Here is a 27,152-nt window from a genome sequence, read left to right as displayed (position 1 = left end):
TAATGATTTTAACATATCAAAAGAGAGGAAAAAACAATACAACATTAATATCCACATTTATATATAGTCATTTTTGAACATTAGCGCGACACCACCACTTACATACAACAGTCACCCATACATACTCGTCAAACACACTCAACAAACGTGCTCAGTGGACATTGTTTATGACAGAAAAAGTAATTAAATGCAGTAAATGGACATAGGGCCATCAACAAGCATAGATTGACACAGTTATGATACACTGTATTCTATTGTGTAGAAATGATTGGCCAGAAGCGAAAAGGTCTACGCGTTTCGAATCCCTTCACATGTGGGGATTCTCATCAGGACCAACACTTTGCTGCAACTGAATGTTTGCAAGGGAGACTTTCAAAGTTATTTCTAAAACCGTCAAATGACATTATGGCGCCGCACGCCCGGAATGAGGAGCTATGATTTATCACGATCTTGTTGATGGCCCTATGTCCATTTACTGCATTTAACCCCTTCAGTGCCCATGACGAGCTGGACTCGTCATGGGCCGCGGTTGCGCTGTGCCCATGACGAGTCCAGCTCGTCATAGACCCCGCCCGCTAATGCAACGGCCGGCACAGGGCGGGGAAAGGGGCGGGCACTGAAGGGGTTAATTACTTTTTCTGTCATAAACAATGTCCACTGAGCACGTTTGTTGAGTGTGTTTGACGAGTATGGAAAAAGTGGTTGTTAGTGAATCTGTTTTATTCAGTTCATGGTCCAATCCCTAATAGAGTTAAGTGCAGCATTGGCACCATTCTTGTTTTCCAGATAGATTATGGCACACTTACATCTGCCTTGCATGCTGTTTTCTCCCCGTCTGTTCCCACCACCACTGAACCCACGTAGATATGTTGGCCCTTGGCCCAGAGAGCGGCTCACACACTTGTGTGCAGGCCTGAAGCACCATGGACACATTGAAGGGTCAGCAAGGCCAGCCTTGGCCTGGATCTGAATATCAGGCTGAACACACACAGCTACTAGAGCACTGCTGAGGCACGAACACGTGTGCTGTGATAAAATGTACCAGGGCCTGAAGAGGTTCTCTGTGTTTCATTTTGCATGGTACATAGACCTTTTCTGTAATGGCAACCCTTGTCGTTTTTTGCTTGGAAATATTGAAAATGGAAAGTTTCAATACATAGCACTACTCACCAAGTGCCTCTACTCTCACAAGACAAAAGGTTTCACTTGTCCTTCGAGTTGTTTTTCTAATCGAATTCCCGTGACATGTGAACAGCTGCAGCCGCTGCAGGTAAGAGCAGTGGGGCGGCGGGGCCAGGTGGGGAGGGATTTCGAGAGACGACCACAAGGGAAAATTAAATAAATTATTCATTTTCCATCGTGTTCGTCTCTTGAAATCCCCCTCCAGCCGGCCCCACTGCTCTTACCTGCAGCTGCCGCGGCTGCACGTGAATCGTCAAGAACAGGGCCGGACTGGCTGTAGCGGGCAACGGGCAATCCCTCGGTGCACCTCACGGGTGGGGGCTGGTTTTTGGCCCCTGGGGGCCGTTTTTGTTACAGGGCTGTTTTTGCAAAATCGGCCCTGAAGCAAAATCGGCTGAAAACCGGCCCTGGCAAAGAGCTCGGCACACCCGTCACCCCCGCCCCGCGCGGGGGGGGAGTGGGGCGGCCGAGCACTTTGCCAGGGCCGGTTGTGGTTCCCAGTCCGGCCCTGGTCAAGAACATATTTCTGAGTGTTATTTTCCAAACCTAGCCATCCATCATGCTTAAGGGGTAAACTACCACGAAGTTCAGGGCCTAGAAATAAAGTGCCTCATGTGCTGCGGTCCTGTGAGCCTTCGTGTACAAAGTGCGGTTAGCTAAATGGCAACCTCTGCCTCCATTACCTTTAATTTATTCCCTGAAGTGGATATGGGCTTATCCTACCATTTCTTTTCTGAGCCACTCCTGACCCGAGATGGAAAAGACGACCCAATTGGAGAAAATGCCAGAGAATCACGGTTAAACAAGCATTGGCTGCATAGGAGCTGGGATGACAAGTGACAGCGGAGCATTAGTAAGACACTTCTGGATTCAGCGCTGAGAGGGTAGGGGTAAGGAGTTGGGGCCTGTGAAGGGCTGAGGCGGGGCTAGGAGGCAGGCCCTGCTGCAGCAGTTCACTTTAAGCAAGAGCTTGTCTACTGTCTCCCAACCCCACAAGAGTAACAGCCATTTACAAAAGGTATAAAAAATAAAGGCATGCCAGCAAGAATTTAGCACAATAACAAAATGGACTCTCCTTGAGTCCTCATTAGAGAGAGGATATGGCTTAATATACAGAGCTGCCGACTTAGGAACTGGGGAACAGTCCCGCCCGGCTCTCGCTGTCTACTATTAAAAAAGTAAACATTGGCAATTTTAAACAATTCAACAAAATTACATATACCTAAAAGTTCACAGTATCGGGTGAGTGTACCATCGGTGACACTACAGAGGGAAAAGCCTACCATAAAAATCAAGCACAATTAAATTGCAGTGGAACCTTTCAGCCTGCAGGAAGTAAACAAAACACACATGCACGAGCATAGGAAGGCCATCAAAAAAGACAAGCATTGGTCAGTGCAAGAAAATATGCACCAGCCAATGGAACTTGAGGAAAAGTAAGTGACCCGCACAGGAACCACTGTAGGTCTAAACAGTTAACACTACTAAACTCAACTTTCTTGCACTAAACACTACTAAATTCTATGGTACTCCACTTTTATGCACTATAGGTTATGCTTCTTTGGTATACGCTACTGCACTGTACCGTATTACACTGTACCACACTGTAGTCCACAATACACTGCTCAGCACCACTGCATTGTACGGTGCTCCAATATACAGCACTCCATTTATACAGTTTAACTTTAGAAGGCTACACTGTACACCACTCAACTGTACATCACTCCACTCAATAGCACTCCAGTATACCCCAATCCAGTGTATGCCATTTCAGTTTTCGCCACTCCACTGTACCACACTCCACTGTACGCTATTTCAGTACACTATGTTCCAATATAGGCCCCTAAACTGTACAACACTCCAGTATATAGCACAACACTGTACATCACTATAGTGTACGTGAATTTACTCTACAATACTTACAGGATGTCAATCAACTTTACCACACTCCACTGTATGCTATCCCACCATACACAAATGCACTGTACACCACTACTCTCTATGCCACGCCAATAAATGCCCCTCTATTGTATCCAAGATCAATGTATGCCACTCCACTCCACTGTATGGGACTCTAATCTACCCCACTCCGTGGTATGCCATTCCCCTATACCCTACTCTGATATACCTCTTTCCACTTTACTCTACTTCACTATACCACAATATACTGTGCCAGAGTACACTGTACAACAGTATCTGCCACTATATTGTATCACACTTCACTAAACTAAACTGGACAAATTTTACAAATGTTACTAACATTGTCAAAACCACTGAAATTCACAGAAAAACAAAGGTTCCGCATAAGTTATTGTTGGGAAAACTTTATTTAGGCTTGGTATACACCCAAATTAAGCTCTCCAAACATTAGAAATTCTACAGTTGCAGTTATCTCTTAATTGTATGATTTATGCATCACATACACATTTATTTCTGTCTTATTTGTGCCAGACACACCTTAAACTACACAACCATAACAAATTCATAACTTACACTTATCTGTTGAAATGATCATTTACACGCACACTCTGCCGGCCATACATTAGATCTTATTTTTTCTAACAATCCCAGTCTGATAGTTGAGCACCCCTTACCGATCACCTGCTTGGATCACTTCTTAGTACCTTTCAGCCTGGCACTGAACTCCGGTATTCCCAGACCTTATCAAGTCTTAGAAAATAGAAGGCTGTGGCACAACGTCACTATAAATAGCATGACACCAGTACTCGCCACATCTCCCCTTCAACTGTCAGGAAAACCAGACGCAGATTCAGTAATCTTCAACAGTTGGTTATCTTCAGCACTAGACATTGTTGCACCTCTTAGACCTGTCTCTTCCTCTAGGCAGAGACCTTCAGCCCCTTGGTTCTCCCCGGAGCTCCGTATTGAGAAAAGCCACTGCAAAAACACTGGAGCGCTCCTGGAGATTATCCTATGACCCCACGGCTAAGATGGCCTATAAAAAAGCCTTGAAAGATTTTCACAAACTCAAGCGCTCCACTATGAGAGACTATTTCTCCAATAAGATCTGCCTAGCGGGGAATTCAGCGAAAATTCTCTTTAAAATTGTTCAAGAATTCACTAAGCCATCCGCCACTGCCAGTACAGTGCTCCCTACTGCCGCCCTGTGCACTGGGCTGTCAGACCTTTTTCAGGATAAAATCCACACTATGTACATCACCTTTCCCCCCTCAGTCTACCTGGGAGCCTACGGCCCTGCCGGTCAGCAATGATGCAATGACCACTTTCAGCCCTCTCTCTCTTGATGCTTCACTGAAAAAACTCTTAACTTGTAAATCAGGGTCACCCGGCGATCCGTACCCGGCTCAGTTTTTTTAACTCCTGGCACCTCGCATCAATACCCCACTGAATCAGATCTGGAATTCTTCATTGAGTTCAGGGATTTTCCCTGCAGTGTGGAAACAGGCTTATCTTCTGCCGAATGCTGATCCCGCTGTTTTTAAAATTTTTAGACCCCTTTCCCTGTTACCGGCACCTGCAAAAATTCTCGAACATATAGTCCAGTAGCAACTCTCCAACCATCTGGAATCTAGAAACCATTTTCAGGACTCAAGAAAAAGTCATAAACAAGTTACAACTGGTGCAGAATGCAGCTGCCAGGATACTGTCAGCCACCCCCAAATTTAAATCAATCTCCAAGGTAATCCGACAGCTCCATTTGTTGCCCATCAGGAGAAGAACCAAGTTTAAGGCCCTATGCATTGCATATAAGGCAACCCATAACACAGGACCTGAATTTCTGAAAAAAACTCTTTGTTCTTATACGTCCAGTAGACCCTTGCGCTCTTCAACAGCTATCCTACTGATTGTTCCCCGTACCAAGAAAGCCTCTTGGGGCGATAGAAGATTCATTTTGGCCACAACCAGACTATGGAACACACTCCCCCTTTACATTAAGACCAGTCCCACCCTGCTCACCTTTCACAAACAATTAAAGACATGGCTCTTTAACCAATAAGCCACCCGCCCCTGGTCGTTCCCTCTGCCCAGTCCGTAGCGCCAAGACACCTAAGGGTATTTGTGCGCTTTACAAGTCGCTTAAATAAATAAATAACTAATGACACTCAATCCGTCTTCAGAGCTGGCTACAGCACGGAGACCGCCCTCGTTGAAGTATACAAGAGTATCTGCGAGAGTATCGATTTGGGCAAAGCAGCTATGCTTGTGGTACTCGATCTGTCCGCGGCCTTCTACACGGTTGCACACTCCATTCTTTTGGATAGATTATGAGACTTGGGTATTCAGGGCACAGCTCTATCCTGGATCTGGCCCTTTCTGGGCAACCAGTCTCAACAAGTCTTTCTCCGTCCTTTCATCTCGCACACAAAACCCTTGCTCTGCGGGAACCACAGGACTCTGCCCTGAGTCCTCTCCACTTCATTCCATACCTTTCACCCCTTGCGGCGTTGGTGGAATCATGCGGGGTGAGGGTGGTCTCCTACGCTGATGACACCCAACTGGTGTTCTCCTTCGAGGAGCACTCTGAAGCTTCCTTTTCAAACTTTAGGCATTGCCTGAGTAACATCTCGGCTTGGATGTCATTGAATTGTCTCAAGCGTAACTCAGACAAAACCGAGGTACTTTTTTCAACCAAAACTCCCCCCCTCCCCCCCCCCTTCCTGTGCTCTGGTGGCCACGGGAGATGAATCCTCCTCCTGAGCCTGTTGACTCAGTGAGAAATTTCGGTTTTAGATTCGACAACAAACTCTCCTGCAAATCCCAAATCAGGCAAGTCTCGTCCTCATGCTTTGGGGAGTTTCGCACGTTGCAGAAATTTCTACACTTCGTTCTCCTGGAATGCCATCGCACAGTTGTCCATGCTCTAATCACATCCCACCTGGACTACGCTAACAGTCTCTATCTGGGTGTTCCAGCCTATCTGACTTGGCGTCTGCAGATAATTCAAAACGCTGCTGCCAGAGTGATCTGTAACATATGTTTACGACACTCTATTACCCTCCACCTGAGGAGCCTCAACTGGCTACCTATTATCAAGCGCATTGAATTCGAGGTCCTTACCCTGACATTCAGAGCATTCCAGGGACTAGGCCCGCATATCTGAGAGCTAGACTCCAACACTACCATCACAACCAGACCCTGCGATCTAACCACCAGTGTCTCCTTGCCATCCCCCACTTTCGTAAGGCCAGGACGGGTGGCAGAGCCTTTCCGGTTAGAACCTCCAAGCTTTGGAATGCCCTGCCACTCTCCATCCGCTTATCGGAGACAGAACTAACTTTTTGCGTGCCCTGAAAATCTGTTTTTTCACCAGCACCTACACCTAGTTTCGTTCCTCGCCTGTCTTCTTCAGTCTGCCTCTGTGCCAGGACACCCCCATTGGGAGTAGCTGGGCGCTCTACAAACTCCTTAATAGTAAAATATTACTATAAGTCATACTGGCATTCCAGTGCAGTCTACAAATATGACATCAATTACTAGTTGGGTGTATTGGAATACCTATTTAAGGGATGCCTAATCAGTAACATTATTCCCTTGTCCTGTCAAGGCTCGATTTCACACCCTATTTACAAAAAAGGCCCCATCTCGCTTTCAGACAGCTATCAACATATTGCACTGCTGGATATCGAGGCAAAATATTTTGCATTGTTACTTCTGAGGGACTTACAAGATTGGGTAACCACAAACAATCTGCTCCCATACAACCAAACCAAATTGGTGGCCATAAGGATGCTCGCAGCCAAATAAAATACAGAAGAAGCAACAGCTGTACTGCTGTTTCATAGACTGCAGTAAAGCTTTTGATCAGGTTAATTGTCACCTACTGTGATCCAAACTTACAGCTTGGAAAATTCCAGAACTATTATTACAAGGTATTCTGCTCCTCTACTTTAACATGTGGGCTAGAGTAAATTAGGATCACATACTGTGGTTTCTGAAAAAATAAGCACTCAACATGGCGTCAAGCAGGGGTGTGTATTGGCACCTACTCTTTTTAACCTGTATTTGAGTGACTTGGCTCCTGCATTATATTGAGTAATAAGCCATGTCCCGAAATTAGCAAACCAACACATCACTTCCCTTCTTTACGCGGACGATGTTGTCCTGATAAGCCAAACGCCAGTAGGGCGCCAAAGATTGCTAGATGTGTTTTACACTTACTGCCATGCGAATGAGATGAAAATTAAATATGAAAAAACTAATATCATTATCTTTGGACGGAAAAAGAAAAAACAACACCACTGGCACCTTAACAATCACTGCCTGACCATCGCAAACAAATACAAATATTTGGGACGTTGACTAGATGACAGAGGAGGTCACCTATTACATCTAAACTCATTAAAACCAAAACTAGCCTAGTTGCAATTCACCTTTCGAACTATTTTTAAAACTACCAAAAAATTCTCATTTGAATCGTTTCTGAAAATAGTCTCCGCCAAACTAGTTCCAACATTGTCATATGGGTCAGAGGCTTTTCCGGGGACATTTGAAGCCTTCTTGAACAACTCACAGAGCGCAGTTTTCAGAACTCTATTTAAATTACCGCATAATACCTCAACAGCCCAGATTAGGATGGAATTTGCACTTAGGGACCAATTGATGATGCAGAAGGCCGCAATAATAAAGTACCTGCAAGCCACAGGGGTAGCAGAGCAGGGAACACTGAAAAATCTCATCTTGGCTTGAAGTATTGTGTGCCAACAGCTCATGCCATACAAATGTTTGGGCACATGCCCTCTCTGAAGCAATGGAGCTAACTGGCTCGTCGGAGCTGTGGAACGTAAAACTACCGCACCCACATTTCAAAACAGCTCTGAACAAAAAGTAAAAATTAAATCCTTTGAATCCGATTTTGGGGCATTTGCTAAAAGAGAACACGCTCCCCTGTTCCTCAACAGCTATGATAGAAAAGGGCCCTAAAAATATATCATGGAACCGTTTTCACATATTACAAAATAAAATAACTGCAGCTCTGGATGGGTTCCTTTTCATCACTAGACATACTACCTCCATGGACAATTAAAACGGAGTCTAAAACATGTTGACTATGTGGCATTTTCAAGGGTCGATAAACCACCTGCTCTGCATATGCTCCACCCTCCTTGAGGATCGCAGAAGATTTCTTCGGCATCTGTGGATTAACGAGTGTCACGGACATTATCATCTGCTGTTAGCCACTTATTGAATAATGTGCAGCCTCAAGTGATCACCAAGCTTATAACATTTCTAGACATAACAGACAAACTATTAAGAAAAAATCCAGAACCCTAAAAAAAAGCACCGGCTTAGCTGCAAACTTCTTTAGCGCTAAAGATAAATCGCATACAGCTAAGAAATATCTGATACATATCTTAATTTATACAAAGCACAGATTTTTATTAATGTAGCGTAAACAGAAATAACTTGCTTTTATATGGTCTAATTTGGAACATTTTATCATTTTTTATTTTAAATCACATGGTCGGAATGCAAAAAACTATTCAATGTCCATATCACTAAGGGGCCGATTCCGATCCGGGTCGGAAGGGCACCGAACGCGATCCGGCCGGAAAAACTATGAGCCGTACGCTTGTTTTCCGACCGACTCGTACAGCTGTACGAGTGAGCAAGTACGATGCGAGCTACGTGAGATTCACCGACCAAGTCGTTTCCGGGTCCAAACCGCTCCGTACGTCTCGGTCGGAAGCTAACCGTGGCGTGCAATGGATGCGATTTACAACCGAGCCAGTACGATGCACGCGTCGGACAGCCTGTGCAAGCCGGAGTGTCTGGCTCGCAAAAAAGCTCCCGAAGTCTGACTTCTGGGGTCTGCGTCGGACCCCCTGACACCCGCATACCTCCGACTCGGACACAGGGGGAGACCTATGTGTCTCCCCAACACAGGCATGTACGGTGCGGATGGCACCGACGCATACCCACTGTAGGGGGCGCACTTGTTCGAGACGTACCCATTCAGTCAATGGGAGTGCATGTACGCGTCGTACAACTGGCTCCCATTGACTTCTATGGGAGTCCGACCGAATAGAGTCCGACAGCATACGTGCGCATCGTACTCGCTCGGTCGGACTGTAGGGGTCCGGCTCGGTCAGAAAACACTCCGGATCCGACTCGGTCGGAGTGCTTTCCGACCCGGATCGGAATCGGCCCCTAAGTCATAAGTTGCTTATCGAATTGTATTTCAAATTGTTCACATTACCTGCATTGATTGAACCTGTATGGTGACAATTCGATCTGTTTGACCAATCATCTACATTCCTGTAAAAAAGGAGGTAATTATTGCCTGGTACTTTTGCACTTTAATAGACTTGATTGTCTAAATAAAGTATTTTTTTACTTGACTTGGCCTGTAAGTCATATGTATAACTCACATTTATACTTACGCACCACCTTTCAATCAATATCACTTGCGCACTTCAGTTCACAGTCTTGTCACCTCACTAGCCACACTACAATACCTATCCCTCGCCCCCCTCTCCATGCACTACCTATACCCTTGGGTATAACCTAAGTTTTAGCATGTGAACTTATTGCAGTAAATAAAACACATCACATCAGAAACTAGATTATTGGCCGCAACACAGTGCATAGTACAATAGAGAGTTAATGTAGTGTGGCGAGTGAGGTGACAAGACTGTCTACGGATGTGTGCAACTAATATTAATTGAAAGATGCGAATGTATAAATGTAAGCCATAAGAGACACCACTGATGGCAAAAGGTTTCGTATCGTGTCCCTCTTTAATTGCAGAATTGCCTATGTAATGTAGATTTTTCAATCTACATGAGGACTCTTGTATGCAGGCAATTCAGAATTGCACAACACTAGCAGCTGTAAAAATAGCGGGTGATAGTTACTCTATTGCGAGCCACTTCTAAGAATTTCCAATTGTGACTACAAAGTCTTAACATTTACTGGCCCTGTGGCAGTCAGGAAGAATACTCTGTCAATTAGAGTCTAAAAACATCATTCAGCTCTTCATGCTTAAACCAAAGTCTTCAATGTGGACAAGGGCCTTCTTTCATTCTCCTTAAAGTGTTATTGATGTCTAAACATCGGATTTGTGCACATTGTGAAGAGTTGATTTTTCACCCATATGTTGATGTTTGTGAACTACTCTTGAAGCTTGTGGACTGAATGCATGTATGGTTTTAAGAGGTATGATGCAGTTTTACTCCAGGTGCACATGAAATGCCTAGTATCTGACTGCCAACGTTGTGGGCTGTATGCATTAGCAGATAGCTTTAATTAGACACTAAACATATGGACATGCGTTTGTGGTGGCCAGGAGAAGTGCGCTGAGTGAAAATCTTTGTACATGTACATGCTTATCATGATGTTCGATAACTTTAGATGTAAAACATTTGAAGTTGTAAATTGCATTGTATTTGCACACATACCTATACCTATACCTGTTACCTGTGTGTCCTCTTTCACAATGCATTTTTTTGTGGTTCTATTATAACTAATACCTTTGATGAACTATTTGTATTTATATAACCACAGTTGAGTGGGAGAGAAGGGAACTAATTCATTTTAGTTAGATTTATTTGAATTTCAAGATTACGAAGTGGGTATGTATCGCTGTCGGGTGCAGGCACAAGATGCTGTGATACAGTCCAAAGACGTGGGTGTAACGTTCGTGTGAGGCCATTGCCTGCAACGCTGCTTTTATAGATAATTTTAAGGGCCATAAAATAACAATTGAAATGTTGCATTTCTTGTAACTGTTGGTCCTTGGAGGTTCTTTTCATGACAGGGGAGTGAATTTTGAAACTACTGCTTGCATATACTGTAAACTGTCAGCCTTTTTTGTACACAACATTTTTCTAGAAAGGTATATATGTGGCGTTACGATTTGCGAAATCTATATCTTAGAATGATGGTGGTAGCATTAAAGCACATTATTCAGGGGGGTGCTGAAGAGGGCCTGGGGCTTTCGTCCTTCTGCGCCTGCAGAGGCAGTCCCTTTCGCCTGGCTTCCACACTTTCTATATAGAGAGGAAATGAATGGCAGGAAGAGGTGGGGCAAGCGTGCTGATGTCATGATGATGGCAGTGGAACGGTATCCAGTCGGGGTAAGAGTGGCAGATTTGAGCACCGATAGGTTTCACTATGCACCTTTCGGACATTATCTAAAAAAAGTGTGAAAGGCGCCAGTATCAGAATTATCGATCATCACAACACCTTTTGATTGAAGAGTCTGTGGGGTTTTCTGGCAACTGCAGGAAAAAATGTTAATGCACTCATAATGTAAATAACATTAATGTTGGTTTCAAATACTTGGAAAAGTCTCAAATATATCTGAAAAAAACAGGTTTAGTATCTGTTAGAAAACAAATATTTAAAATACTAACAATAACAGCCGTATTTTTCTTTTTAGGTGTTTCTTCTCAAAATAATTCAACCACCTCCAATGAGAGTGTGTACATTTCTCTTTCCTTGACGTGTATAATAATGGCAGTGTGCATAGGAGGAACCTTTACTGCAGCTATACGGATAAAGAAGAGGCATGCAGGTGGGATGTTTTTGGTGTTCTGCAATGTGTGGTCAAGTTAAAACACTAACTTTTAAAGACCAAAGTAGTCAAATGGAAGGTGATTGGTCAAAATATTTATTAAAAAATATTGTGTGACATGAATATCGTGTAAAAAAATAATGTCACTACAAAAATAACGATCAACAAAATATAGACGCTATGACTATTGTGTTTTGTCTATAATATCATTCAAAAAATATTGTATATACACTATTATTTGCTTTAATACAGTTGCATTAAACATTGTTTTTTTAACTCATTTAATATATTAGTTAATATTGAATTTTTTAGGCATTAATATTATTAATGTGATTATTTTTGATTTTTGTGTGCAATTATGTGTAACATTTTTTACATTTAATTAGTAATTTATAATTTAGCATTAGGTTGGGTTTATTGGGGAATAGCACAGGAAATTATTTAAATTGTGTTTTTTAAAATTAATTTCTTAGATTAAATAAATTCAAAAAGTTCTTTATTTCGTCCTGTTGGTCATAAAAGCACAGAGAAAAAAATACAGCACAGTTTATACATATGAATCTAACAGAGATAAAGTGCATGTGCATTATAGTATTTAAAAAAATTCTGAATGTGAATATTAAAAAAAGTACTACTTAAAAATACACATTTTATAACGTTTAAAAAGAGAGATAACATTATTAATACGTTTTGTTTACAGTGATAAGCTAAAATTATCCAATTGACCCAGATTTTAATACGGATAGACGTACACACCACATAGAGAATAAATATCGGGAGACTGAATACACAATGGGCAGACTGGTGTCATATTTTAGGACTTTTTCCATAACAAGGAGCTTTAGAGGGAGCAATATAGCCAGTTCGCCCTCCACTCATCAATCACTTAAACAACAAATGCCTGGCTTTTGAAGGGGCAATCTTAAATTTTCAAAGGAAAGGCGTTACTCATGGGGGTATCTCACTCCCCACAGCAGCTGGCAATTTATCCAGTTATCGGCCAGTGCTTGATACCCCAAACATTCTACTTTTCATAAGGTGAAACTAATCAAGACAATCCGCAAACAAATACCCTTAACCACACAATTTCAATATAGGGTACTTCAAAAGTAAGTGAAACACTGAGAAAGCACCTCACGTACGCAACACCAGGGAGATTACCGGCAGGTTCTCACCAGCATGCCCACGTTTGTCATCATCGGTTGCTAACTCACTGAGAAGATAGAGTTTGTGTCTAGTAAGAAAACAGGTAAGAGTGAAAAAATTGAAATGTGTATCTCCCAACAAAAACAACCCTGCCAGTAGGTAGTTATAGTTAGGACCTATTTTCCATAGGAAATCCGCAACATTCTATTTAGAATAACGTTGGCGCCGATTGACGAATCTTCGCGAAATTTTCCAAACTTTTGGCCAGCTCCGGTACGCTCCTATTCTGCAATTTTCACGGTGATTCGTCAAGCGGGGGCCGAGAAAAAAGGGGGGTCCCAAAACACATTTTCCCCATGCATTTTCCCATAGGACCTGTTGACGCAGCTACAGCCCAAACTGCTGAACGGAATTACACCAAATTTGGCAAAGAGGTAGTCCTCAGTTCAGACTCGTGCCTTTTGCTTAAATGGTGTAAATCCGTTCAGTAGTTCCTGAGAAAATTAGAGTTAAAAAGATAGATATATCTGGGCGGAGCCTACCACACATCTCATCGTGAGATGTGATTGGCTGTCAGTACTTCATCCAAGAAGTGTTGGCAGCCATCTTGGGACCAATATACATGATAGCACCTCATTAAAAAGCATTGCAGTTAATAGAAGGTTTTAAGACTTTAGTTACATTATAAATCATTTGTTGATGGTACCATACTCATTTTAGGAATTGTGGTGTGTTCTAAGGTGATTTTACCATGTGAAAGAGCCTTCTGCTGTGATATCATGAATCATGTTTGAGAGAAAACTATTTTCTCATGCTTTTCCCACAGAGGTTTGGAAGGTGATCTATAAGCTAAACTGAGAGCATATTTTCTGTAAATTCACATTATCTTTCTCAGTCATGTGAGAATGAAGTCTGACATTCTCAGTAAAACATGTACATCCAACAAGGGCAGAGACTGTCAGTTGATTCCTTTGTGTTCTACTGCAGCTTCCCAGAGTGTTCTAAAGAACAACTAGAGCGCTAACATTCCTACTTATGACAAACGTATGGCACACCTGAAGCCATCTTGATTGGAATAAAGTGGTAACACTTAAAACATTTAATTTAAAAAGTAACAAAATGAGGGGGTTCATTTTGCTATAGAAATTATGATTAGTGCTGCAGAAAGAAAAATTACGGCACATTTTGACTTCTCAAATCCTCTTCTATTTCATAAAAAAATCCTGACATGCAGACTGAAACACGCACTTTGAATACCAGCAGCAGACTTCCCAGGTGAGCAGTAGCTTTACTACAGTGATCTAATGAGCAACTACAGTGCTAACATTCGGAATTTATGGCACATGTGTGACACATCTGAATGCCTTCTTGATGGAACCAAAGTAAAAAACTGAAAGTATTTCCTACTGAGGAGACTGCAGTAAATGAGGAAATTAGGAAACTTCATAACAAATAAATCTCCCAAGATGGCCACCAGAGACAAAAGAGCCCAAATGTAGCCCAACTATCACCCAGATGTAGCCCAAGTATAGCCCAATGACAGAATGTTCCAGAGTGTTCTTAAGAACAACTAGAGCGCTTACTGTCTTACTTATGACAAAAGTATGGCACACCTGAAGCCATCTTGATTGGAATAAACTGGTAACACTTAAAACATTTAATTTGAAAAGGAACACAATGAGGGTTTCATTTTGCCATAGAAATTATGATTAGTGCTGAAGAAAGAAAAATGAGGGCACATTTTGAGTGACTTCTCAAATCCTCTTCTATTTCATAAAACAATTCTGATATGCAGACTGAAACATGCACTTTTAATACCAGCAGCAGACTTCCGTGGTGAGCAGTAGCTTTACTACAGTGATCTAATGAGCAACTAGAAGGCTAACATTCAGAATTTATGGCAAATGTGTGACATATCTGAATACCTTCTTGATGGAATCAAAGTAAAAAACTGAAAGCATTTCCTACTGAGGAGACTGCAGTACATGAGGAAATTAGGAAACTTCAAAACAAATAAATCTCCCAAGATGGCCACCAGAGACAAAAGAGCCCATATGCAGCACACATATCACCCAGATGTAGCCCACATGTAGCCCAATGACAGAAGTGTGCAAAACACTTATTTGTTGTGTATTTGCAGTTTTGTATAGTGCAGACTTGTCAGGTATTGGAGTGCTTTACATGAGCATTGGTTACATCACACAAGATCAAATTCATTTTGGTTGTAGACATGGGGAGATTAAGTGATTTGACCAGAATCACAGAATGTTGAGCTGAAGCAGAAACTCCAACCTGGTTGCCCAGTTGCAAAGTCTGCAGCTCTGGAAGTAACACCACATCCTCTCCCCTAAGTGCAACATTTAATCAAGTGGTCAGCTGGATAAAAAAACATAAAGATTACAAATAATTTAAAAGTTCTTTGTCGCTATTTGAAAACTCAGAAAATATGTCCTCATTTTAGTTTTTTAGAGCACTAACCATAATTTTGATGCAAATAAGACCCTCTCATATATGAAATTTCTAAAGGAAATGCGCTAGGTATTACAGTTTTGATTACATCAAGATGACGTCAGGCGTTCCACACTTTTGTAATAAATATAGAATGTTAGCAATCTAGTTTTCATTGGGATACTGTTGAGAGGCAGAGGCCAGGGGCACGGACTCTGAAAATTGAAGGCAGGTAGGAGAGTGCAGAGGCAACAATCTGACCACACTGGGCAGGCAGGAAGGGCAGTGGCAGCATAACAAACTATGGAGGGCAGTGGAAAGGGGGGCAGGGGCAACAAACCAACAATACAGGACTGGCAAGAGAGGCTGTGGCAATATAATAGACCATTGTGGGCAGAAGGAAGAGGCAGTGGTAGTACAACCATACATCTCAACAGACCCGTTTCAGCCAGGACACGTCCAATGTTTTTAAGCTCAAATGGGCTTTTTTTGATGTGTCTCCTGTCTACAATCTCCTCTTTTTCAATGTAACTCAAAGGGGAAAATCAATATCCCAGTTTTTTTTCAAAATCTCCCTCTTACCAAGTTTGAAATGTTCGCAAGTATGGTACATTGGATCATGGTAGGCAGGAGGAATTGGGGTAGGGACATGGACTCGGATAACAGAGGACAGGAGGGACATGGAGAGGTGCACCACACTGACCCTACAGGGCAGGTATCAGGGTTTGCAGCAGCACAATACACCACACAGGGCATGCGGGACGGGAGTGCAGCACAACAATCCATAGAAAGCAATAGGGAGGGGACAGGACCATGCACATGGACAACAGAGAACAGAGGAGAAAGAGGCAATGGTAGCTAGCTGACCATAATGGACAGACAGGAGAGAAAGCTGCAGCATAACAGACCATAAAGGGCAGGAGGGACGGATCAGGAGCATTACAATGGAACAGACAAGCCAGGAGGGAGGGAACAGGGGTCTGCACATGGAAACAGAGGGCTGGGGGCAAGGGGGCAGGGCAGGAGCAGCAAGATGACCATGGAGGTCAGGCAGGATGGGCACTAGAAACAAGACACACCATGGAGAGCAACAGTGAGACTATGATGGCATACACACAGACCATGGAGGGAAGGTGGGAGGGGGTCAGGGGCAGCTAGCTGACCACACAGGGAAGGTGGGAGGGGCCATGGCAGTACAGAAGACCATGCTTGGCAAGCGGGAGGGTTAGTGGCAGCACAATGGCTATGTTGGGCAAGAAGGCTGGTGCAGGGGCATGCACAAAGGACCATGGAGGATAGAAGGGAGGGTCAGGACCTGGGCACAGACAAGAGAGTTCAGGGGAAGGGGCCTCACAACTGACCGCGTGGGGCATGCAGGAGGAGCAGCACAACAGACCAGGGAGGGCAGAAGGGTGTGGCAGTAAAATGGACCGGACAGGACAGGAGGAAGGGGATAGGGGCATGGCATGTGGACAGGCAGGGTGGAGGTGGCAGGGACAGGTGACAGTCATCTGACAATGCTAGGCAGGTGGGAGGGGAGTGGCAGCTCAACAGAACACTCAGAGTAGATAATAGTGGCAGGCCCATGGAACATGGTGGGCAAAAAGGATGGAGCAGGGGCATGCACAAAGGCATCGGAGGGCAGGGGGAAGGAGAATAGGGGCAGCAAGCTAAGCACAGAGGCTAAGCAGGAGGTCAATGATGGGCCATCGAATTGGGCAATGGAGGGCAGGAGGAGTGGACTGGTACATCATGCTAAATGGAGGGCAGTGGCAGCACATCAGACCATGCATGGCAGGAGGGAGGAGGCTAGTCCATGGATTCAGACAACAGAGGATAGGGAGGAGGTGGATGGGGCAGCAAGCTAACTGTTCAGAGAAGGTGGGTATTAGGAACTTTATTGTTTTTAAAATGTGTGTCTGTGCGAACTACTTAAAATATGAACCAGTATGCAGCATAATCTCACTTTTATTCAGGAAGAAGAGGACGTTTGTGACTGTGACTTTGGGCTCACTTGGCAGAAACACCCCTTGACCCTCCACCCCCATTGCAAAATGTAATGCCCGTGAAAAGGGTAGGTGGACACAGTGTTATATAGAACATAGTCCTGAGAGCACGATTGAAAATGAAAACTAGATATAGTATATGGTTTAATCTATGCACCAAAAAGTGTGATATAAGATGAACCGGGGCGTGAAATATAACATGCAATACATTGTGCGCAATGACAGATTCATTGGAGAGCGCGCGATAGCACAGGCACTAGCGCGTTCAATGCGATATGCGCCTTGGAGTGTAATATGCACAGGGCAGTGTTGTGTAACCTAACTAGTCTCTAAAGTTGTAATATAAAATATGTGCTGGGGCGTGTAACGTTACATATGCACTGTGACAAAGATATGGATCCCAGATTGTAATATGTATGGCATAGAGCTGTGCGTTATAAAATAGGCATTGAGGAAGGCACATTAGATGGGACAATATAACCCGTGCGAAGGCAAGTCTAGCATGACATATTCACGGGGTGGTGTTACAGTGCACATGGGCTAGAGAGTGTCATAGCATACGCACTAGCTGGTGGAATACAACACAGAGGTGTGTGGCACTCGGCGGGCACTGTTGGGTGTAACACAGCATTGGGTTCAGCCAGGAGCACGCTGTGACTCTCAAGTGAGGTTCGTCTCCTTTCCAGAGAGTAAAATAAAAAGTATCACACATCCGGCGGTGGATGTGTGTTTTATTAACCATGAGGGGGGTTTCTTGCATAGTTTGGTCAAATTTTTGTCGAATCCCCCTTGAATGGCTTGGTGTGCGTATGTATTAAATGTGCCCGTCAATAGCTACCCATGTTTGTATAAATAAACTTCAAGGGTGTCTACTTGGAGAGTACCCACCGGCAAGATTAGGCACGGTAGGGCATCAGACACTTCAGAGCTTCACTAGCGGTGTAAATACATTCCACGTAGATTCATTGTATGCATAGTCGCCTTTTAATGAATATCACGCAAATCGTCATGGTGATAGGTACATACGGTTTGTCCAGCATGTCCTAGGTGTTTCTATAAATATATATTTTTTAAAAATGATAAAAAACAAAGGACGGCCCGGGGGATGGGGTCCCCGGGGCCATAAGTGACCTGAGGAGGGGGGCAACGCAGACTCCCCCCTAAAGAATTAAAAAAAAAAGCCCATGACCCGGTGGTTGGGGTCCCCGGGGCCGAGTAAGGCTTTGGGAGGGGGGCCACGTAGCCCCCTTCCAAATTTATTTTTTTCAACAAAAAAAATTAGGGTGCAGGCCCTGGGGGATGGGGTCCCCAGGGCCAATAAATTAGAAAAAGAAGGGGGGCCACACAGCCCTCCTTCTTAAAAAAATAAAAATAAATAAAAGACCGGCATCGCGCTGGAGGCCACGCCCCCTCCTTGCAGCACTCTGCAAACGCGCCCCCTGGCAGTTGTAAGTTGGGGAATTAATTCCCCTTCAATACTGAGGGTCCCTGAGGGCCAACTAGCCCAACAGGTATCTCCAGTATGCGCCAGGGAGCTGCGTTGCAGACAGGTGGTCCAGGCTGTGCCACTTTTTACACCTCTCTGCAACGCAGCTCTGTGGCGCTTACTGGAGGTACCTAGTGGGCTAGTTGGACCCTAGGGACCCTTAGGATTCAAATGAACTTAATCTCCGAACTAAAAGCTGCCACAGGGCGTGTCTACACAGTGGTGAAGGGAGGGGACGGGGCCTGAGTTAACGTGTGCAAACACGCCCTGTGGCGCGTTTTAAGTTGGGGAAATAATTCCCCTTCTATCCTGAGGGACCCTGGGGGCCAACAAGCCCACCAGGTGCTTCCAGTAAGCGCCACTGTGCTGCCTTGCAGCGAGGTGGTCTAGGCCGTGCTCTTTTTTACATCTCTCTGCAACACAGCTCTGTGGCGCTTACTGGAGGTACCTAGTGGTCTGGACCCTAGGGACCCTCAGGATTCAAGGGGACTTAATCTCCCAACTTAAAAAAGCCACAGGGCGTGTTTACACAGTGGGGAAGGGAGGGGACGGGGCCTGAGGTGACGTGTGCAAACACGCCCTGTGGCGCGTTTTAAGAGGTAGTTTTAATCCCCTGCCCTATTATATACTAGGAGCTTACAGAGGAGGTCATGCTGATCACAGGGGGACCCCGACGTATGGTGTTCCCTAATGTATGTAAGTGTTTTCACTGTATTCTGAGTGTCTTTTAACATAGCACTGGCTCTAGGACTGGTTAGTCAGACTCAGTTACCACCAGTATCCGTCTGAAAAAGTTGAGGGTACAGGATGATTTTGCAACAAGGCTTCTTTCTGCTCTTCTGTTTGTTCTTTCTGCACGTTATCCTTCTTCCTGCACTTTTCTTCGTCTTTGAGGACTTCTGTTGCTTCTTTCTGCATTTCTTCTTTTTCTTTCTGTGCGTTTTTTCTTCTTTCTTCACATGTTTTATCTCTGTAGGCATAGTGAGAAATTAGCATTTAAAAAACATTTGAAATTCACTGAAAAAACCATAGGTTTCAGGCACGTTATAGTTAGGAATTAGCATTTAAAAAACCTTAGAAATTCACTGAAGAAACCATAGGTTTCAGGGGCGTTATAGTTAGCTGGACTTTTCACTCGTACAAAACCATTGAAGTTCAGCTAACTATAACTCGCGCGCCCGCAATGCACTGCTGATGACGTCACATATTACATCACTCATGACATGGTCAGTGACATCACTCATGACATCACTGATGACATCTCAAATGACATCACTGATGACATCACTGATGACATCATCCTTGTGATAGAGTGGCAGACCTCCTCTCCCCGTAATATAACCTTTGATACACACATTCAAAAATAGAAACTAAAAGTTTCAAAACAATGGACATACCAATACCAGTTACAACAACCTATTCAGTAATTCTAAGATCCACATACACATCCACTCATTCACCAACAGTCCTATACAGTCACTCATACATGTACTCACTAATAATATGTACTCATACACCTATACATCCTGTTACACAACGCCACTCATCCATAGAGTTACTCACACACATAGTCACTCATGCTAATAAAGAATCAAACATCCATTTACTTGCATATACAGTTATACACACACCACCACACTTACTTCTACAGAAACTTACACATACTTAGTCTTTTAAACAATCACTTATAGAAACACATACTTATTCATACAGGAACTCTTCCAATCTCTCACTCTCACATATACTCACTTATATACACCAATAGTCACATATACTAGTTTAAAACATGTAGTTACTCATAAAGACACTATTGAGACAGTCATTCACTCACTAACACACCCATGCACACACTCATCCACCCATACAGTCCTGCACACATGCTGTCTTCAACACATACAAACAGTGAGTCACTCATTCATGCACCGATGCACTACGTAATACCCCCCACTGAACCATACAGACACTCAGACTGATACTCAAAAAACCAACTAATAACCTATTTCGACACTCATGTAGCTACTCACCAACCCATGCTGTGATGTCATTTGAGATGTCATCAGTGTTGTCATGAGTGATGTCACTGACCATGTCATGAGTGATGTAATATGTGACGTCATCAACAGTGCATTGCGGGCGCGCGAGTTATAGTTAGCTGAACTAACTATAACGGGGGAATTTCAATGGTTTTGTATGAGTGAAAAGTCCAGCTAACTATAACACCCCCGAAACCTATGATTTCTTCAGTGAATATATATATATGTATACATATATATGTGTGTGTGTATATATATACATATATATATATATATATATATATATATGTATATATATATATTCCAGCACACCGTCACTCCTCAGCTTACACCATGGACGGAGATGGACCACAAATTCGTGCCATAATGTGTTTATTGCCTGCTCGGTCCTATCGCATTTCGGTTTGAAAGAACCTTGATCATATGACACAGGTACGAGATATCCTTTCATTAGGTCTCGCCTGAGCCAACGCTTAAGCGCTGCTCTGGCGAGAGCTATAGAAAGCGGGATCTGGAAGTGCCAACTAGTGCTTTTCAGGCCGCCACCTACAGTGCATGTGCGCCGGGCGCGCGCACCATTTGTCTGCCTGCTGATCACTTTCGCGGCCACTTTGATGTTCTCAGTGAGCCGCGCGGCCACTAGAACATCAAAGCGACCGCAAAAGTGCTCACCATATGCCAGCCTTCCCTGTGTTGCTTTAGCACTCACCGCCCCCGCCCTTCCATGTTACCCATGTGGCACACTTTCTCTTTCATGGCCGCGCAGCGTTAATATCACGGCGGTGCGGCCAGTGCTTGTTTTTTTAGCCCTTCCCATTAGTTTCACATTCGTTACATTTGCCACTGCAACTCTTTTCACTTTATCTCAACAGTATATTACTTTTTTAACCTTTCAGTTCCATATGAAAAGCACACTAACGCCATTGGGTAAAGCTGCAGCGCTATACAAAATGGAAATGCATAGGTAAAACTTGCTGAACCCTTTTACCAAGAAAGTGCCGAAAGTCGCCTTTCTGCCACTTACCATTCAATGGTATCTACATATCGAAACAGATGTTAATCATCATGTATCTCTACGAGCACGACTCCCCCTCCCTCCTCCTACCTCCCAACCCCCCAAGTTAATCTTCATTAAACCAAGCCAAGCGGCATCAGTCTACCAGCTGTCAACAAAGCACTGCTCCGGTAACGCGAACACTGCAGCATTTCAGGGGCGCTCCGTGTACCAATAAAAACAAGCATTGGCATAGCCAAAAGGTCTCACTTTTGGGACCTTATAAGTATTTACTATGCAGCACAATATCCTTGGTGCAACAACATCAACTAATTGCATGGCTCAACACTTATAAGATCCCAAAGGCGAGACCTATTGGCTATGCCAATGCTTTTTTTTAAAGTGACAGTGCAACAATCATATGTGATCATGTGACTGCAAATAGGCTAAACATAGTGGATAGAGTTCGGCAAATGACATGACTGCTCAGAAATGTTTAGGACATTGAAACATAAAAACATATACATATACAAATAGGTGTACAAATATATAAACATGTTTGCCACTTTATATAGCCTCATTGAATTTGTAGACTTCTTTTATGTTCAAAAAATGGTCCAAGTTAATGTCCATATTTATCCATAATGGATAGTGTAATATCCTACCAATTGTCCATCAGCGCTATTCCTAATGTCAGAATAGTGGCAGATAAAAAATCGTAATTCAGTCAGCTTAGTCTGTCATATAATTGCTGACTACATTATTTACAGTTCTCAATGCCTGGCATCCAGTTACGCATACAATTGAGTGAAAATTATACATTCATAGTGTATTGTATATATAAACGATAAAGTGCAAGTGCTGTATAGTGCAAGGTCAGACTGGCTCAACATAGTCCCATACGTATCAATGTAGATATGTCTAATATTAGTCATGGTATGTATCTTCTGGTACCATAAATATTGATATATACCCACATGATTGTATGTTGCATATACCGTACAGCAAGTCTGAATCATTGAAAAAATGATTGAAAAAATGTCTTATATCTTAATTATTGATTTATAATGTCAATCCTTAACACTGTTATGATGATGTTATGGACAACGTATAACTAAACTGAACTAACTATAGCGGGGGAATTTTAATGGTTTTGTACGAGTGAAAAGTCCAGCTAACTATAACGCCCCTGAAACCTATGGTTTCTTCAGTGAATTTCTAAAGTTTTTTAAATGCTAATTCCTAACTATAACGTGCCTGAAACCTATGGTTTTTTCAGTGAATATAATATATAAGTAGGTATTTACATTTTTGAATTAAAACGTATTAAGGTTTGGAGTGCCATGTGTAGCCCCTCCAAAGTACAATACATTTCCTACTGTTGCTTAGTTTGGAGTGAGAACAGTAAATCAGACCACTACGAAGTGCAATACTTCCTCTACCGTTATTTAAATTGGAGTGGGAATAGTAAATCTAACACCTTCAAAGTCTAACACTTTCTCTATTGTTGTTAAGGTTGCAGCGGGAATAGTAAATCTAATCCCTTCAAAGCCCAACATTTACCCTACTGTTGTTTAGAATAGAGTGGGAAGAGTGATCTAACCCCTCCAAAGTCCAATATTTTCCCTACTGTTGCTTACAATTAGGCTGCTCTGTTTTCAGTGTTTATTTATTGTGGATTTCCCAAACCTTTTGAAATCAGTGCTTATCAGTGTTTCTTCAGCTGCCTAACCCACAAAATAGACAAAAAGTGTGTTTTCCGGTGTTTATAAAACATGGAGTTTTTTTTACAGTGAATGTTAAAAAGCAAGGGGCATATTGACCAGGTCTGGTGCACCTCTGCAAATCAGCAGGGATGCGTCAGAACACTTGCGACAGGCAAAACCACCCGTGTGCCACCACTGATGCGCCGCATTTACAATGCGGCACGCCGTGGTGCACGGATGGGCAGATGCATGTCGCATCCCCTGTCGTAAAGGCAGCGCATTGCTGGAGTCACGACGCAAGCGTGAAGCGACTCCAGCAAAGCTTGGGGGCGCCCTATGCCTAACATACTGCGTCACGCCTTGCGCCTGCTTCAAGCAGGCGCTGGGTTTTGACGCAGCATGGCCGTAAAAGTGAATCTTGTAGATTTCACTGCATCAGGTTTGCGAGGCGTACCTGTGAGGGAACGCCAACCCTGTGCCGTAGCGCCCACATGAAGCCTGAGGCAGGTTTCATGTGGCGCAGGGCTTTACAACGTGACGCATCTCCCTAGATGCATCACGTTGTAAATAGGGTACAACGTGGTGCAAGGTTTACGCCGCCGCTGGCAACGGCGGCGCAAATGAGGTGCAAGGGGCTTGTAAATCTGCCCCCAAATGTTTAATTTAAAGGATAAGTAATGCAGAGTATGTAGTGCCTTCCTATTGGGCTTTGTTAGTCTGTTTTAAGCATAGAAAGTATGTGAATCGCACCTCACTCCCATCTATTTACCTCTTGGGCTCATTTTGTCAGGACTCTGTCTAATTTACTGGACTATTAATGTATTTAAAAGGTAATAGTGCTATATTCAAATATTTTAATCAACAATTTCCTGGACACAGTTGTGGGTCATTCACCTACTCTCTACTGAATATTATAACATTGTAGGGGTAGACAACCATGCCAACAGCAGAGTACCTTGAGTAACGTTTACAATTTTGAATAACTCAAAATTAATTTGAAGTCCTGTACCTTAAACTTTGAGCATGCTTGCCACTGCATGCTTGCCACTGCTTTTCTGCACTCTTTGCCTGACTACATTAAGGTGTGCTGCTGTTGTGTGGACATTCATAGCTGCAAGTGTCCCCATGCCAAACGTCTCACTTTAAGTACGTCCAGACCTTTTTTTTTTTAACTTTTATTTAACATTTTCCATCATAAGAGCCATACATTACATCTTCTGAAGAAAACCAAATGACAAGTCAAAGCACAGGATCCATAAGATTATAACAGCAAGCTGCCAAGTTCCAGTAAGAGTAACAAAAATAACATAGCACTGCAAGTACAGCGGAAAATAAAGTCCTAATCCTAGGGTGTCATTGCAGAGAAAAAAAAAAATTTTCTTTTCTTTCTGTTGTTTTTAAGCAAAGGTAATATAACATCTTCATACATAGAGCAACTAAAAGGGTGCATCTGACAACCAGTTCAACACATTGTCCGTCAAATATCATATAGTGCGCATGATTCGGAGAGTCAAGTATGGAAGGGCAAGCAAATGGAACAAAACATTACACATTTACCAAAGTCAATTTGTCATGAATTGTATGTTCGGCTAACCTATTTCAGGGGAGGAGGCAGGTGGGTCGTCAGCGCTTTGTGTTAAGAGGTAACTCTGGAGAGGGCCCCAAATATCTTTAGGTCTGGAAGACAGTGGGAGTGTCTCGGCATAAGTTGTCAGTTGCCCTTGGCAGTAAATTAAATCCCTCAGCCACTCCTTGAATTTAGGGGCTCTTCCCCTACCCCACTGACAAGCCACTCTTCGTTTAGCTAATAATAGGGATATGGTAATAAAGGCACGATGTGTCTTAGGAAGCTGTTCAGCGTTACCCAGGAGCGCCAGTAAGGGATCCCCCACCATCGGGACTCCTAGCATCTGCCCATGCTAAGTGAAGAAACCCTGCTCCCGGTTGTTTACATCTCTCACAGCGGTCATGATCTGCTAGTTTAAGTTTATACTTTTTAGCAGGCATATAATAGAGACGTTGCAAATATTTAAAGTGTATCACACGTAAGCGACAGCTGGCAGAGATTTTCGCAGTTTGGAGGCAGCAGTGTTCCCACTGATCTTCTGTGATCTCCCTACCCAGTTCCGTGCTCCAGTGTATACAAGCTGTGTTGGGTGAGCCAAGAGGTTGCGTTCGTATACTACGGTAGAGCCGAGACACTAGATGTTTACCATCACTGGACCCCAACATCTGGTGTATAGGGGTAAGCTTGTGGGTCTCGTGGGAAGTCAGGAGTAATAGAACGGATACCCTGACGCAGCCGGATGTATAAGAAAGTGTCTAGTGGTGAAGGCGGGGGTGTAGGAAATAGTTGATCCAACGTGCGGAAGAGGCCATTATGAAAGAGGTCTCCCCATGTAGTGATCTTGGTACGCGCACACATCTGCTGAAATCCACGCTCCTGCAACAGGGGCATACGGGGATGATACGAGATGGGGAGTCTTGAGGAATACAGCATAGGGGAGCCGGGAAGATCCTTTATACAGTGCCATGCGTCCACCGTAGCGGTGACAGTGGTGGGAGGCAAATCTCGGGTGCGTCGGGGTGCATGTATGAGGCCATCCAGAGGGATGGGATCAGCCAACCAGTGCTCCATTGCGACCTGCGGCATATAACTGGGAGGGCGGATCCAAAAGTAAGCATAATGTACTTGTGCACTAAGATAGTAGATTTCAAAATCAGGGATATCGAAGCCACCCTGTGCATAAGGATTCGTGAGAGTGGACCATTTAAGCCTAGATTGTTTGCCACCCCAGAGCAATCGAAGCAATTCAGTACTAAGGGTTTTTAAAAAGTTACGCCCAGGATCATAGGGTATGTTCATAAACAGATACAAAAATTGCGGAAGCACCACCATCTTTATCAGAGAAGCGCGATGAAAAGAAGTCACAGGAACCGTAAGTTGAATATCTTCTTAATTAATCCAGCAGGACACGGGGACAGTCAATATATCAACCCTCTCTCCTCGTCTCTTCCCAACTGTCACCTCCCTCGCTTCTCGAACACACACACACCCTGGAACTCCACATGGAAGTTCCACGCAGCACGCTACAGCTAGAACCTAACACATCTTTCCCCTATACAACTGAAAACAAATTACATACATCAATATTACCACAATCAAAGGTTAATAACTTAAATCCTAAGATATTAAATTGTTCACTAATACATTTCATAATCACGAAACTTGCTAGGCAATCTTGTTGACCTAGACGAACGCTCACGAATGTGGGGATCGAGGCATGTACTGGTTTGGCTAGGGTAAGAAGTAGGCCAATCAACACAAGATGAATTGTGGTGGTTGAAAACAGAAATCTTGCCCCTATTCCACCACCTTCCATCTTCCAATTGTACAGCACTTTTATTGACCCTCACTACAAGTTGAGGATGAGAAAACTTTGATGATCCTTTAGGTACAATTCTGGAACACTTTACACGCACCCAATCTCCCACTTTCACATTGAGCTGTTTTGTACTGGATTGAATGTACTTTTTTTGAGCTTCAACCCTTTTCTTATCAACCTCTTGTAATTTTGTTACTGGCACGCTAAAAGCCCCCATCCATCCTCTCAACATTTTAGAAGAAGGAATCCGACCTCTGAGTAAAACAA

General features: G+C 43.5%; 1 protein-coding gene across 1 annotated transcript in view; it reads left to right on the top strand.

The window, feature by feature from the left end:
* LOC146863028 (uncharacterized) overlaps positions 1–27,152 on the top strand; it is a 263,261-nt gene that overhangs the window by 10,619 nt on the left and 225,490 nt on the right. The window contains exon 2 of the mRNA XM_085643331.1: positions 11,546–11,680. Within this exon, the coding sequence (XP_085499457.1) occupies positions 11,546–11,680 (135 nt within the window). The remainder of the gene's footprint in view (positions 1–11,545; positions 11,681–27,152) is intronic.

The sequence above is a fragment of the Triturus cristatus genome, chromosome 2_2 (assembly GCF_964204655.1).
Source record: "Triturus cristatus chromosome 2_2, aTriCri1.1, whole genome shotgun sequence".
Classification (NCBI taxonomy): domain Eukaryota; kingdom Metazoa; phylum Chordata; class Amphibia; order Caudata; family Salamandridae; genus Triturus; species Triturus cristatus.
Note: the sequence above shows the minus strand (reverse complement) of the source record. Positions and strands in the feature narration are given on the sequence as shown.